Source organism: Egretta garzetta, unplaced genomic scaffold (genome assembly GCF_000687185.1).
Source record: "Egretta garzetta isolate BGI_Z169 unplaced genomic scaffold, ASM68718v1 scaffold635, whole genome shotgun sequence".
In the NCBI taxonomy this organism is placed as follows: Eukaryota; Metazoa; Chordata; class Aves; order Pelecaniformes; family Ardeidae; genus Egretta; species Egretta garzetta.
Window position 1 is genome coordinate 664,999 of NW_009259710.1, and position 16,061 is coordinate 681,059.

Here is a 16,061-nt window from a genome sequence, read left to right on the forward strand (position 1 = left end):
TCAGTTTTTAAAATACGTTCTTGTTCACACAGTCTCTAGAAAATAAAATGACGAGGGGAAGTGTTTCCTGTTTAAAGACTTTTCATGTATCTTACCCTTTCACTTGAGGCCAAGAGAAAAGCATTCCCAGCAGCTTTTCCATGCTTTACGGAAACTGAGCAAGCAAGGCTTCAGAGGCAGCTTGAGTGTTTGTTTCTGAAACCAGTGCAAAGAGGAGCAGTTTCCTCCTCCTTGCATTTTTAAGATAAAAATCTCTTCAACATTAAGAGGTTGGAAAACGTTTTCCATTTTGGTGCTTTTCCCACCATAGTGTGGTTTCACTGCAGGCTTGAAAAGTGGCTAAAGAAAAATGGTCCAGAACACAAATATTTTTTGGTAATACATTTGGTAAATACATTGACTGGATATTTTCTTCCTGTGTTCTGGGCTGTGTTTCTCTCTGTAGGAGAGTGAAACTGAAATGGGTGTTTCTTTAAGTGAGGAATAACCTTTATCTTCCTTAGAAAGTGTTGGTTGCCACCAACTAGGGAAGCAGTTTTGACTATGTCCAAAAAGATACCCCAGATGACGGTTGCAACTTCTCGCCTGCAGACCCAGCTATGGGAATTTATTAAAAAATAGATCCATGAGACTGCTCAAAAAACTGAACTATTTTTGGGAACCAGAAACTATTTCTTGCATCTCTTTGTTTTGAGGCAGAGATGTTTCTATAAAATACTGCTGTGAATAAGCGCTAGAAGCCATGCAGAAAACCCTGTCATTCACAAGACTCTGTGTCCTGGCAAGTAAGTTGTCAGGGTTTGAGCTGGCCGGTGAGGGACACCAGTGGAGCAGGGAAGATCTGTCTTTAAGGAAGAATAGGTTAAAACTGAGTAATCGGACTCCTGGTCATCTGGATGCCCTGATATTTTTGAAGCAGCCCATATGGGGAATGAGTAAGTAAACCAGTGCTTCAGCCAGGAAGAGCCTGGTTCCCGTAAGGGGATGGGGTATGATGGGGAGACACACCATGGCAAGGGGTAAGGAGAGGATGGATAGGAATCAGTTGTTCGCCTTCTGCAGTACAGTAACAGGGGGAGGCATCAAAATTAGCAAGTGAGAGCAAGGATGAAAATAAGGAAGGTGGTTCTTAACACAGCAGTAACTGAAACAGTGGAACTCCTTGCCTGATGATTTTTTTTCTAGATGCTATAGGTTTGTATACATTCGAAGGGCAGCAGGATGAGAAGCCTGTGTGGTGTTAAGCACACAAAAAATTAAACAAACAAAAAATCAATCAGGGAAGTTCCTGAGCTGAATGTGCTTGGGGGCTGGGAGAGCATTACAGGAAAGCATCGTGTATGTTAAAGTATTCCCATACTCGCTTCTAATTCCCTCCACTTCTAGTACCCCAGTGCCCCTATATACTTCCATAAGTCTAATAGTCCTATACGTCTACTACCCCAATTCGCTCCACTTGTAATACCCTCATAAAGGGCACAGCTTTTGGGTATGGTCAGAGACAAGATACCAATCCAGAGGGAACTTAGGGTGGTGACTTGGATAACAGAGCTTTGGCTTTTAAATGCCAGCTTCTGTGGTAAGATGGGGCCGTGGGAATTGCCTCCCTCTTAGAGCTCGAACTGCCCGGGCGCTCCGTGTAATGCGGGGTGAGTGTGGCGCAAGCTGGGGCAGCTTCCTGCTGCTGCCCTGCCTCGGCTTGGCCCTATATAAACTATGCTTGGTAATCTTTTTCTTTAATGCCTTTGGCTCTCTCTGATTAGCCCACAAGGCTTGATTGTGTTTTAATGTTTTAAACCAGCCAGTGCCGATACGTTCTCCGTGAATTCGCCGTGTGTGCAACGGGTTATCTGTCTCTTAAGCACTGACTTGCAGCTTTTACCAGCTCTTATCTCTTATCAGTGCAAGACCAATTCCACTCCACTTGCAAATCGTTTAATGTTACTTGGAAACGGTGATAAAACCTGAGAAGAAGAAATCAAAATTCTTTTTAAAAGAAATTGCAGGAGTTGCTAACCGCACGGGCTTGCTCTGCTGGAGCGGTTGTGCCCTGGGCTGTCAGACCCTCAGCTGGAGGGTGCAGTGCCTCTGCCGTGCCCGGCGGGTGCTGCGGCTGGACAAAACATAGAATAAAATAAAATTGGCAGTTCCTTGTTTCTAAATGTTCATCTAAATAGTAAGTCTTTTTTTAAATTCCGTATTTTCTTCTCCGTTGTGTGTTTTAATTCGCTGGGTTTGTTACACATCAGATTAGTTTACCTTTAGGATTAGTCTCCGTAGCGTAGCAGATGCTTAGAGCCCTAAGCTTCCTAATGGGGAACGGAAGGAGCTGCGGCCTCTTCAAATCTTGTTTTTACAGTTGCTGCAGATAAGTTTGGGTTGTTTTGCCTCTGCAAGCAGGAAGGAAAATGAGCTCTCAGTTTGTATTAAAAAGCAAAATAGCAGTCTTCTGTCTTAAATTATCTCTTTCTTGAGCACTCAGTAAAAAATTGTTAGGGGAAATGAGATTTCATCGGATCTAGCTGAAGCCCAGTAGTGCAGTTTGCTGGAAATACTAGAGAGTTGATTACGCTTATGCTTCCTCATCCTGTTTTCCTTTGTGAAGGAAGAAAAAGCCCAGCGATAGAGTTGTTAATGCTTTGAACTAGTATGGAGTCCTAGCCACAACAGTAGCTGGGTGTTAGCATTTTAAGAGGCTAATAGGATTTTAACATTCAATTAGAACCTCCCTCATGTTTTTTTATATAAAGTCTGGATTCCATGCACTAAAAATAAAATAAAAACTTGTAAGAAAGAGTTGTTATGGAAAATTCTCTGGAGTATCAGTGGCCTGCCTGGTGTAGGTGATACAGGTAATACTCCTATTGCCTTGTATACTTTAAAACTGTCTTCAGTTGTAAAGGTACCAAACTTAAACAGTTTGGGCCAAAGCTTCCCATGACTGTGAGCTACTGCATGAAGAAGGACTTTTTGGGTTTTTTTGAGGGACCGTTCACCTCACGTGGTTCAGCCTCTTGAGGGAAGGAGACTTACGATAAATTATTTGGGTGTTGTCTTTTAAAGATGCTCTGATTTGGGGCAGGGGCTTGAAATTTATCAGAGAAACCCCTGAGGCACGTGCCTGCAGCCGTTCTTCTGGGGGCTCTGTCCTGAGCCACTCAGACGGGCAGGGTGTAAAGGGTCTGTTCATGGACGGGTGGGTCCCTTCCCCCCCGGGCGCTGTGCGGTGCTTTGCACCCAGACAGGGCACGCTTCTTCCCTGAGCCAAGGTTCCTTCAGGGGGTTCTGGCCACGGTGGAGAAGAGGAGGGTGGGCAGCCCTCAGCCCCCGGGGGCAGTCGCTGACCACCCAGGGCCAAGGCAGTAATGATGGCAAGGGCAGAAACGGGAGCTGGGGTGGGAAATGGGCAACATGTGTATGGCAAAGGAGAAGGGGAAGGTCAGGACTAAGACGGAGGGAAGAGATGAAAATGTAATGGAGGAAAAGGACAGAAAATTGGATGGGGGGCAGAACGAGCGATGGGCAAGGAGCCTGTACTGGAGAACTGTTACTCCCAAACTATCTCAGCTTTCTGTGTAACGCATGTGAAACACGTCTAACCAAAAGATGGATCTCTCCCCTTCCCCCCTGAGGGTAGCGGGCTTTGCAGCTAGGGGTTGTGGCCGTGCTACAGGGGATGTATCTACAAACCTTGCCCTGACAGATTACCTGCCTAACAGCAAGGTAGAACGTGATTCAGTTTCCCTTCACTGTTACCAAATTAAATTTTAGCACTCATCTTGGGGATTTGACTAAAACAGAGGTGTTTGACGTGAAGTTGCTGTGTGGTTTTTAGGGCATCTGTGCGGGTCTGACAGGTATGATACAGGACCTGTTGGATAGCTGTTCTTCTCTGGGGCGGTGTCTGCACATCAGTGGGAGCGACTGGGACATCCCAAACAGCACTGGGTGCAGTTAACCAGCTCGCTGGTGGATCCCACTGTGTCAGAAGCAAAGCGGGGCGTGCGGGAGCAAGGCGGTGACGGTTGCTGAAGCAGCCTGCTGCCTGCTCTGGTACAGCTGAAGCGTTGTAGGGTGCGTAGGTTCACAAAGTCATGTTCGGACTCAAAAGTGGTGAGGATGGTGCGTGGGTGATGGGGGGCCTGGGCTGCTGTGCAAACACCCGCTCATTCAGCCCTTACAGAAGGGTATTGGAGAAATTGGAGAAAGTAAGTTTATTTCTTATTGAGGTAGCTCAAATTATTGCAAGACATAGAAAATCGGGGGGGGGGGGGTTTTAACCTTTTTTAAAGGGACGTGTGGGGGGGGGGAGTTATTAACCTTTTTGAAATGGGTGACAGACACAGAATTGAGAGCATCAGCTAAGTAAGAGAAAAACAAAGTGCTGGAAAAAGCTGGAATTTCACTACAGAGGGTAGCTCATAGGCTATAAGTGAGCTTCCAGGTTCGCAGGCAGTAAATTTATTGGCACTCATGTATTAAACAAAATTATTTTATTAAAATGATACTGTAAGGCCAAACAAAAGATAGAATAAGAAATCTGAGGGTGAAACGATGCTTGATTTGTTTGCTGTTTGTTGCTGTGTTATGTGTGAAATTGCCAACAGAAAGTGATTATGCCCAAGTCATGGCTCCCCTCCTGGTCTCTTCTGTCTATGGGATCTTCTTTGCACTGGTAGAATCTTGGGAAGAGTATTGTGTCCGTCTGCACGGTGATGGCAATGGTATGTCATGCTCAAATGGCAGCGCCAGAGCCATTGAGATACCAATGAGGTTTAACTTGGCCTATCCAGGGAAGCGGTGTACCTTCATGTATTTAAGCAGGGGGGCAATGCAGTTTCTCATAGGGTATAAACTTCCGCTTTTTCTTTTGAACAGGATTTGTTGGATCATTCCTGCACATCTGGAAGTGGTTCTGGACTTCCTTTCTTGGTGCAAAGAACGGTGGCTCGCCAGATCACGCTTGTAGAGTGTGTAGGTTAGTATGGATCTTGCTCACATCCCGTGCACGCCTTGGTAACGAATGCAGCGAGAAAGCTTTCTCTCCCATCCCAATTACCTGTTCTTACTCAGTTGCTTTCATCAAACTCTTGGGGCTTCAGCTACAGAACACACTTGGGTTTAGAAAGTGAAGTGAAAGAATGCTTTTGGACCTGTGCAGAAGAGAGGGGCGAGTACCATCTGTGGTTTATGATTGAGAAAACTTAAGCTTTATTCAGTCAGGTGATGTTAGAAAAGACAAACTGGGCTCATTCAGGTGCTTCAAGTGACGTAAACTGTGGGTTTAGGAAAGCAAGCTCAACTTGAAGTTTAAAACTGTCAAACTGTGAAACAAATGTTTGTTAAATAGTTTTCAGTTAGAGAGCTTTAGGGTTAGAAAAGGATCGTCTGGATTTGAGATCTGGAGTTGGCGCATCAAGCAAAGTGGCTAAAGTGGCATTTTTTTCAGGACTTCAATATAATTTTAAGGATCCATTAAACTTTTCAGCATATATATATTATTAACTGAATAGTGTTAAATTTGAATTTAGTAATTTTAGGAAGTGTTTGTGTCAAATTTATCCTGAGGCAGAGACACTGAGCCAAGGTGTTGTACTGGCACTAAAGAGGTGAGGAAGGCACGATGATTGATTCTGCTGGGAAAAAAAGACTATTTAAAATAATGTTTTATGCTGCTGCTTCAGTGATTAGAACTTAGAGCAGGTTGACACTTTCCTGTAAGTCGCTAGAAGTTTTGGCTCATCAGAGTGTTAGATCAAGCCCCAGACTAAACCAGATCAATCTGAGACTCTGTAGGGACTGGGCCTACATTTTATCAGTTTCTTTGCTTCTGGCTTACAGTATGTACTGAGTAGGCACAAATGTTCACCCTCGCATTAAATCCAAGTCTACGTCCTCTGATGCTCTGCAATGTCTCTTCATCAGAAGGTATAGAATAGGATAGACATGACAATTTTGCCTGCAATATGGATGTATCTTTTTGTGCGTGTATAACTGCATGAATAAGCGTGGAGTGATGCCTGCTCCCAAGGTAACGCGGGCTGGCCCTGTTTCCAGAGACCGTGTGCTTTGGTCTGTGTAGCAGAACCAGATGAAGGCGCTGGTGCAGGAAGTCTCGTGTGGGCGGCAGCGTTGAGGCACCGGTGTGGGGTATCTCTGTTTGGTTCTACCTGCTGCTGATTCATACATGCCTCTGAAGAGCACCCAACGGCAGAGCGATGAAGGGCAGCATTTGGATATTTATAGCTGTCAAAACTAGCACAGTTCATTGCATGAGGCCTGAGGCTGTCGTATCCAGGCTGCAGTGAAAATGGCAATGATCAGAACTTCTCCAGCGTGCCTTGTCCAGGATGTTGTGTTGCCTTTGGGCACTTGGCAACTTCATACACTCTTCTAGGCTGTTTGTAACAAGCTTGGCATGCAGGTAGTGTGCCCTGAGCTCCACAGGCTAGGGGTAGGTTTTTTGGTTTGGGGGTTTTTCTTTATCCTTTTTTGTTTGTGGGTGGGTATTTTGGTTTGGGGTGTTTTTGTTGTTGTTTTTGGGGTTTTTTTGTTGTCATTCTGCATTTTATGTGTCTGGCTGTGCTGATTGTTTTTGCAAGGGTTGATGCTGAAATAGAAATGTAAGGGCTGTATCCCCAGCATTCTATATCTTTCCTGTCATCTTAACTTCAGAATTCAGAGATGTATTTGTATTCTGGACACTGACCTTGTAGTATGTTGCCCGAACTGCTTAAGCTGCAAAGGTGCTTTCATTGCTGATGGTTGAATAATTACAGCTGCCCCGTGTGAACACTGTGCCACCGTGCAGGGAGCAGGGAGCCATGCTCGCAGAGCCTGCAGCTGAAACAAGCAGGGAGAATTAAGGGACAGTGGGGCACAGCACAACTGTGAAAGTGGGAAAAGTGTATGTAGGTGTGATCGAACTACATCAGTGTGAGATTTGGGCCATAACTGTTGAATTTCCATCCTATTAGCTAGTCCTGCCCTTCTGCTGTGTGAAGACTGTTAGTTGACAACTTGTACTGTGTTTTTTCCCTTGCCAGGAAAAGGCCGTTACGGAGAAGTTTGGAGGGGTCAGTGGCAAGGAGAAAATGTTGCTGTGAAGATCTTCTCTTCTAGGGATGAAAAATCCTGGTTCAGGGAAACTGAATTGTACAACACTGTATTGCTGCGGCATGAAAATATTTTAGGTAAGCAGAGCAGCCACGTTCATGTTGCCTAGCGGGGCTGGCGTAAAGGAGAGTTAAGCGACCAGTTCACTTACCCAGCAAATCTGCAGTGCTTTGCATCTTGCGGTCTTCAGGATTAGGCTCTTATGTTTGTGATTAATAGCTGAAGGGGAATTTTAAGGGGGAGACTTGCTTGGAGGGTGCTGAAGTCTGAATCTCAACTGGAGAAGGTGGTGTAGCAACCATGAATCATTGTCCTCCTGCAGAAATATTCCAGCAAGAAGCAGTCAGCCAGATTAATCAGCTGCTGGCAGCACCGTGTAGAAAAGAATGGAGGTGCCCCAGACCTGTGTGCCAAGAATTCAGCCTTGCAGCTCCTGCTGCAGGGCAGCCAGATGGCAGGAGTAGTGTGCAGTGGTTTAGGTGAAGTTCCAGTGGATCTAGGGGGTTTCATAACTTCAGTTTACCTGGGAGAAATAAAGGGAGAAAATGTGGGGAGTTTATAATGAGATTTAAATATTTGAATACTTTTCCTTGTATAAACTGCAGTATGAATCTGTTATTTTCTCCTGTTTAACCGCTCTGCTCAGGGTCACGCTAAGCTCCTTTGGTGTTCAAACTTCGGCTATAGTTTCCCCTTTGTGGTGGATCTCGTTTCCCTGTAAATATGACAGTGTGATGCTTTTGGATCTTCTGCATCCCTTGTACCTTGCGTGCTGCACTCTGAGAGCTTACAAAATGGCTTTGCTGTGTTGTGAGCCATGGCTGAAGTTTCAGCAGCCCTTTTGGTCCCTCGTAGACATGACCTTCTCTTGCCGGTGCCACCCTTACAAAGGAAAGCAGCAGCACGCCTTCCGTGTACTGACGTTACCTCACCCACAGTCTGTCTGTCTTCAATCAGTTTTACTTGGGCTCCTTATTCTTGTTCCCTGTCAGAGAACGTTCCTTGGCTCTATAGCTCACCCTGCCAGAAGTTTGCCTAATGTTTCCTCAAGCAGTTCCTTTGTTACTACAAAAAGACTGTGGTGGCCTCCTGAAACGTGAATTATTGAACTTGCCTTCCTGAGAGAGCAAGTGACTTGGCTTGAAATGACGTTATGCATTTCCCATGTTCCTCTGTCTGTGTTCAGTCTTTCTTGATAACTGTCCAATTTGTTGGCTATTTTATAGCATTTTTTAGATGCGCTATTAAACAATATCACAGATTACCAGTGTCACATTGTGCAGCAATCTGACTTCAGGAGAGAAAGCAGTGGGCGTTCTTCCTGACAAATGTCCTATGTGGGCTTTTAATAAACATGATTTGTTCCTCTAACTCGGGAATAAAACTTTCGTTGCGTCCTGGCTAAAGCTGTTGAGGTCAACAGTGTGCTGATACGCAGGGAATTCGGAGGGAATGCAAAGGGAGCTGCTCCTGGATTCTGGGTTCAGTTTTAAGACACCACATTTTTGAAAGCAGTTCTTGAGGTTCCTGAGTTTCGAAGAGAAATTCCTCTCCGTTCCTTCGTAGAAAATCATTGTGAAATACAGCTCTGCCTTACTTCACCATGGAAGGAAGTTGCACATCACTTGAACTGTCTGGTACTCGAAGTAGAAGAATTACTGTTTGGTTTTTGGTGTGCTAATCTTCTGGTGCTGCCACACTCTCCTCAGGCACCTGCCACTTCTGTCCCACGGCTCGGCTGTGAGCTGCCCTGTGGTTAGGGAGATTGGGCATTTGGAGCCTGCAGCAGTTCAGAGCAGTCCCGTAGGCCTGATGATTTATCAGGCTGCAGCCTTTCAAGTGATCGGAGACCACTGGAGAGCAAGCTGTTGCTGTGGTGACATGGGCTTCCTTCAGTCGCTGTGTGGTCAGGAGGGTGCGACGTTCCCTGTGGCGACAGCAAGCTTTGGATACAGCAAGGCTGGTCGTCGGAGTGTTCCAAACAGGCTTCCCTGGGGTGTAAATGTGGAGCTGGCACAACATCCAGTGTCTGCTTATCGGGATGTGCTGTGCATGTGGAACATGCTTCGCCCTGCACTGCCTGCTTGTGATGTCCCTAAAAATGGCAGAGGTTGCTTAGGACCTGTCTGTCCACGGTGTTGCTTCTCTCCAGTGCCACCCTGTTGAGCAGACAGCACCAGATGTGCTACAGCCTGGTGGTCGGCTTCTTTAACTGGAAACTTCTCCCCCAAGTCCCTCACAAAGGAGGAGACAGGTTTTTGGTTTGTTTTTTGTTTTTTTTTTTTACAGTATGTGGTCCTAACAAGTAGTTGTGCTTGGTGTGACTGGGACAATATACAAATGCATTCTGGTGAACAGACTTGAGCCAGAGTTCCAGGGTATGTTAGTGCTTTTTTCATCTCGGTAATGCCTGCAGTTTGTTTTCGGTGCAGTACAGTCATGGAAAAGTTTTAATTAAACAATTTTAAACCATAAGAGGGGCCTAGTGGTATTGATTCCTTTCTTGGGGAAGTCTTGAAGGAGGTCTGTCATCTTATTTTGTTGTGTCCTCTCTGCAGGTTTTATTGCCTCTGATATGACTTCCAGAAACTCTAGTACCCAGTTGTGGTTAATTACCCACTACCACGAAATGGGGTCTCTGTACGACTACCTGCAGCTCACCACCCTGGACACTGTCAGCTGCCTACGCATAGTACTGTCCATAGCCAGTGGTCTTGCACATTTGCACATAGAGATATTCGGAACCCAGGGGAAGCCTGCCATTTCTCATCGGGACTTGAAGAGCAAAAATATCCTTGTGAAGAAGAACGGACAGTGCTGCATAGCAGATCTAGGTGAGTTCGTTTCAATGCTAATATACTTGGTGTGTTCCTGCAGAAGTCACATGTACTGGATAACTCCAACCATAAACGTCTTAAAGTAACCTTAAAATAGCCTTACCTTGCTCCCTGAAGGTTTATGACAGCCACTAGGTGGCACTTACAACTTAAAAATGCCTGCCGCAGCCCAGTGTAGCCTCCCAGTTCAGGAGCAGATCTAACATTTTGGAGTTTTCCTTGGGTTTGCGTTGTTAAATTCCATTCATGGATCCCAGAAGGCAGCAGTTATTAGGCTTTAGCTCATTTTTGAACTAATAAATGTCCTTCTACTTACAGGCGAAAAACTATGCGCTCACTGTCCCAAGCTCTGTAGGTCCATCCAGCTTGAGTATTTGCCAGATAGTTCCGTGAGCCCCAAACTGCGTTATCTGTGACCAAGTGGTTTTAGGCTTCAGGCTGGTAGGATGCTGAGAAGCAGTTGCAGCAGTACGGCTCGTTCGCGCCTCGGGGCTATGTCTGACAATACTTTTTTTCTTTTCTCTGAAGACCAGGGAGAAAATAACAGTAGAACAATTGTATGGGGAGCCATTGGCTAGACAAATGTGTGTTGGGAGATAGGATTTATTTTTCAATAATAATTCTACTGCATAGTTCCTATCACTTTTGCCTGAGGGACATGAGATACACACAGGGAAAAAATGAAGGCCACACACCTGGGCCTATCTAAATTTTCAGAGGCAATAGTAAGTAAAAAATAACAGAGCAGTTAGTTGAAAATACAAAACTTCAGAGATTGGCTTTTAAATAAATTTGTTGCTCATGGGGTGGTGGGGGGGGGCAGCACATACTGGCACTGACTGAGATCACATGAATAAAGGGAACTCTGCCACATTATTTATCTGGAGGTTTCAGATGTGTGAGAGATTTTCTGAGAGCGCACTGCAATAAACGTTTCCCAGTTAGTTTTTATGGTGGTAAATTAGCTATTTTTTAAAAAGTGAGATCCTCAAGCATGTATCCAACATGGTCTTTTGCTCCTTATCCATAAAGGAGAGTTACCAAGAGTTTGTTGTTTCTGCTGTATATTCATGCCCTTTTTTCTGCATAGCTTTGTCTTTTTTTTTCTTTTTTTTTTTCCCCCCCCCCTCCTCTGGTCTCCTTCTCTGTTTCAACACATGCACCACACAAGAAGAGTGGCGCTTAGAGACCGGTAAGTATGTGCGGGTGGAAGGGTTCACTAGGGCTGCCCGGAGCTGGGCTGGACCGGGGCTCTGTCGGTCACGCCAGGCTCTGGGCTTGCAGCGTACCCGTTAAGAATAGGTGTCAGCTCGGAAGCCGAAGAGGAGTAAAATCACTTTGCGTATCTCGCGACTGTTTTGCCAGCAGCCCGGCTGCCGCACGCCCGACCTGCAGCGTAGCTTGGTGTTTGCTGCCGTTCAGTCCCAGTCCTTGTGGCTGGCCCAAGCGCCGGAGCTCTGTGACTTGGCCGCTTGTCCTTCAGCAACCGGGCTGGCAGCTGGGTTCTCGAGCAGCCACCCAAGTATCCGGAGCGGCGGTTGCAGAACGGGCTGTTTCAAACCTGTTCTACCTAAGCAGAAACTCTGTGATAAAGTCCAAGGATGGATGGCAGCCTCGCTTCAATCTGTCAGCGTGTGGAAAAATCCTGCCCTTCTAAAGCAATTCACGTACGTGGTGACAGGTCTCAGTTGAGCAACGTTACAGAACAGCAGAATAATGCTTATACCAGAAGAAGAAAAAGCCCAACCCTCTTCTTACTCCATCCTTCCCCCTGCCCATCCATGTAGAATAGCAAAGGTCCATTTGGAAGAGACACTGGTGTTTGCAGGGGAGATGCAAAGAGTGCTGACAAAACGGGTTGGCTTGGTTTTTGTTTCCAGCAGATACTCCAATATCCTAAAGCGGATTTTCTGGTGTCTTGAAAACCAGTGTATTTCATCAGTTTGTATTCCTGTCAAGCTTTTTTTTTTTAAGAATTACTATCTTACGGTAAGATCTTCTCTGACGAGCGCTTACATGCCCTGGAGTTAAATGTGCATTGAGATCTCCCGAGGTGAAACCGAAGCAGGGCAATATCTGCTTCCTAACTCATAAACAGCACAGATGCCACCATGATGAGCCCCCGATTACAACACTGTTGTCCCCTGACCTTATTGCAACACTTTCTTGGTCTGTAGCGTGCAGGATGCTGACGTGCATCCCTCAGCCCTCAACCTTTGACCTGCCAATCTATTGAAGCTGGTTTGCCCAATTTGAATGGAGTATTACAATCGTTATCAAAGTGGTCTCCAAAGTCTTGACGGCTTCAGAGTTTGCCAGGAAATTTGTTTTCTAACCTTTGTTTCCACTGTGCAAGTTTGGTTTTTCAAAATATTATAATCTGTACATGTTGTATTGTGTAAATTAATATAAACAAATACATAAATGTATAAGAGCATGTTTGTATATACATCTGACAAAAGTATTCTTATCCAGAGAGCGGGCTTTCCGACCCCTCACCAGTCGTGGGGTTAGTAGATGGTACCTTTCTAGAGCTGCCATAAGCATATTTTTTTGAAGCAGCTTGAAATTACTTGAAGTGCATTTAAATTGTAGGAAAGCGTGTTCCAAATTTTTGTTAGGGTGAAGTACGGACTGGTTTTTGGAAAGGAAAAAAAAGTTAACGATCTGGTGATAGGTTAATTTTTTGTGGGACAGAGTTAAAAAGCTCTTGAAGTTTCATCTACAACAAAGCCATGTTAAATGTAAATAGTGTATGTTATTCTTCCCGGAGTTGTTGAGGAAATTAGGGAGACTTTGTGCCATCTTTTGTATTGCTTAGCTATGTCATGCACCTGGCGCTGTTCAATTTGCAGTGCTCCCTGTTTACCATGGCAAAATGAGTACTCTGTGTGTTTCCAAATTTACGGTAATTTAGTCCCTCACATAATGTTCTTTGCTTAAATGTTTAGTAATTAGTAGAAACCAGGTAGAGTGGTTTTGACTGACTCATTTTAGATCAGCTTGAGGATGTTTATTTTTCAACCTACTGCAAATATGGTGTTTTTTATTTTCCAGCTTTATTTTTTAACTTGTGTGTATCCATCATGCAGTGTTTTTCTTCTCTCTTCCCCACAGTTCGGATATATCCACCTACCCCAAAGTTCTATAAATACATTTGAATGCTGTGTAAAATTGTTTTCTCCTCAGTAACAGATGCTTGGCCTCCTGTGTATACGTGCCTAGAGCGCTGGTGACATCCAGTGGCTGCAAAACACTTAATGACAACATTTTGCAACAGGGCAATAACATGCTTAATGGTAATCCCTGAGGAGATAATTGGGCTAAGTCTACGGGCACAGGGGCTGTTTTTGATGGCAGCTTGGAGCTGACCCAGTTGGTCTTTGGACAGTTGGACTCTCAGCTCCTTCTTTTTAAGAAACTGATGGGTGTCACTGCTCACATGTCACTTCAGATGTTTGCTGCTATAGTTTTAAAGGGGACTTAACAGTGATTTTTCTTTTTTGTGTCCTTTAGGCCTTGCAGTCATGCACTCCCAAAGCACGAATCAGTTGGATGTGGGGAACAATCCCCGTGTGGGTACCAAGCGCTACATGGCTCCAGAAGTCTTGGACGAAACGATCCAGGCAGACTGCTTTGACTCGTACAAAAGGGTCGATATCTGGGCTTTCGGGCTGGTCCTTTGGGAAGTAGCTAGGCGCATGGTTAGCAACGGTAAGTATTTGGGACTGCTTTACTTGTTTTTAGAAGGGGTTAAGCAAACGGTAATTCACGGCAAAGCATCTGCCACCAAAATGCATAGGATGTGCAGTAAAATGCTGGACCTCTGAAGGGTTTTGTTTTCTGACACTTGGCTGCCCGTGTTGAAGCTGTCGGTGTGTTGGGTACAATGGCTGAGGGTTGTTGTTCCTGTTCAGGTAGAGAAGGAAGAGGGTCCCCCGCTACATCCTGAGCCCTGTTGAGAAATAATACATACTAAATAGTTAAGTTAAAATTTTAGATCATGAAGTCTCTAAACTCTTCCCATGTGTCCTTAAACCATAGTGAATTCTTTTAGGTGGCTCTTTGTCGTGGCAAAACCTGAGGAACAGAAGGAAAAATTGTAGGAAGTGAGGAAGTGGTCAGAATTCAGGGATGCTCTTGCTTTGCCAAGTTAAAGGCACTCCCAAAGCAGGACTTGGTCAAAGTACAGTTCTGCTTGGGAAAAGTGCCACCGCAGTCCTGTTCTGTAGCACGCGGCATTGCTTCATGTTCCCTTGGCAAGGGGGTCTGAGGTGAAGAACCTTTCAGCTGGGTATCTGTTGGTGTGGTTCCTTGTGCTTCTTGGTTCAGAAGCCCTCTCTGATTCTGGACCTCAGGTTGTGCTCTCTGGACCCAAGCGGGCAGGAGAACGCCTGTCTGCAGGCACTGGCAGTGCTGGGCTGTCAATGGTGACACATTTAATCCGAGGGAATTCTGAACCATCATATGCATCTATTTGCTCTGTGTCTGTCTGGTCCATTCCCACTAAATCCAAATCTGGGATTCTGTAACTGACATCAGGCAGCAGGTTTATCTTCAGGAAAAGATGACTCGGTGTTTGCTGGAGTACGGCTGAGCCCTGACGGTGGGCTGGAACCCCACAGGGCAGGCAGGGCTGAGGCCAGCTTAGGATCCAGGTACGAACTCGTTCAGAGGCGGCGTGGTCGGGATGATAGGCAGCAGGCAGAGGGGCTTGCAATGAAGAATTGAGGGCTTTTTTGTGGTGGGAACTATTGCAAGTCAGAATTTGAGGGAAGACTTTGGAGGAAAGGATTAAGATAGCTTTAGAGATGTTCTCAGAAAGCAGCTGTTGAGAGCCAGAGGAGGGAGCGCGAGTGGTTTCATGGACAGGGGCTGGCTGCAGTAAGGTACCGGCGGTCAAGGCTTGTGGTCGCTAGCACAGAGTAACAAAACCTGGCTGAAATTCTAGGGGAAGTTAAGGTACTGGTCTCCTAGCATTTCTCATGCGTTATCTCCCCTCCTTTCCCTGACCCCAGTGGAAATCCCATCCAAATGGTGTGACACTGGACTGCAGGGCGTGGGGAGAGAGCACAGCTGAATGTGCAGCAGCTCTAGAACAAAAAATGTTTATTCTGTTAAAGTGCAGGACTTCTAAATACGAACCTTTTACTTCATCAGTTAATCTGTTGGTGGCCAGAGTAACTTCACTGTGAGCTTAAAAAAAAAAAAAAGCATTGCTCCTTGTTCAGGGTAGTTCTTGGCACAGCAGCCACAGGCAGGCAGCCGTCTCCAGAATGGCTGCAGCAAGGCTTGTTGTGAGCAGGCTGCTGGAAGGTGGCACTTCTGAGAAGATTCGCAGACCTTTAAAGCTTGCTGTGAGATTCCCTGGGGCCTGGACCACTGTCCAAAGCCCCGTCTTCCCTAGGATACAGGCTGCTCAAACGAAGCTACTTGGAAGTAGCAAAATGCATTGGGTAGGCTCAGGTGGCTAATTTAAGACTCTTTGTAAGCCTGAGAGCTTGCTTTGGTAGCTCTGGAGAGTATCAAATGGGTGTTTCTCTGATCAAGAGAGCGGGGTGATCTGTGGGGGGGACACAGCCATTCTGGTGCAATTAAACTTGCAGGGTCCATAGCGAGCAGCTCCTCTCTTGCGGGAAGCCAGCAGCAGTCGCGGGACTGACTGCGGGAGCAGAAGGAACTTCCATAGGCTTCCCGTGGGGTGGCCAGAGCTCATGACCTTGCCTTCCTTCTCCCTTCACTGTCAGAGGCGTTACCTGAAGACATCTGCAGCAAAAGGAGTAGGTACAGTTCTGATGGTGTGTGCTCACTGATACTCTGCAGGGCTGTGGCTGTTGCTTAGGTGTCTCTGTAGATCTTGCTTTGCTCCAGCAGCTGGACTCGTGCGTGCATAGGACAAGCTGACGTTAAAGTAACGCAGGATAAAGGTGAAGAAAATGCTGCTGTGCACGTGGGTTTTAGTTGATTTGAGAAGCAAAAAGCCAGCAAGCCCGAGGGAAAAACCACAATATATTGTAAATTACAGAAGTCCTCTTAAAACGGTGCGGAAGGCGGCGAGCTGTGGGTGGTGCGGAAGGGCGCCGGGGTCCCCCTCGGCGGGAGCGGCGG

At 45.9% G+C, this 16,061-nt stretch overlaps 1 protein-coding gene across 2 annotated transcripts in view; it reads left to right on the forward strand.

Moving 5' to 3' along the window:
• The window catches only part of ACVR1 (activin A receptor type 1), a 29,433-nt gene that overhangs the window by 9,200 nt on the left and 4,172 nt on the right, over window positions 1-16,061 (forward strand). The window contains exons 4-8 of one of the 2 annotated variants that reach the window (XM_035894455.1): window positions 4,879-4,978; window positions 7,047-7,193; window positions 9,675-9,950; window positions 11,128-11,145; window positions 13,470-13,667. In XM_035894455.1, coding sequence (XP_035750348.1) covers window positions 4,879-4,978; window positions 7,047-7,193; window positions 9,675-9,950; window positions 11,128-11,145; window positions 13,470-13,667 — 739 coding nt within the window. The remainder of the gene's footprint in view (window positions 1-4,878; window positions 4,979-7,046; window positions 7,194-9,674; window positions 9,951-11,127; window positions 11,146-13,469; window positions 13,668-16,061) is intronic. The other variant, XM_009639024.2, reaches the window with a different exon arrangement.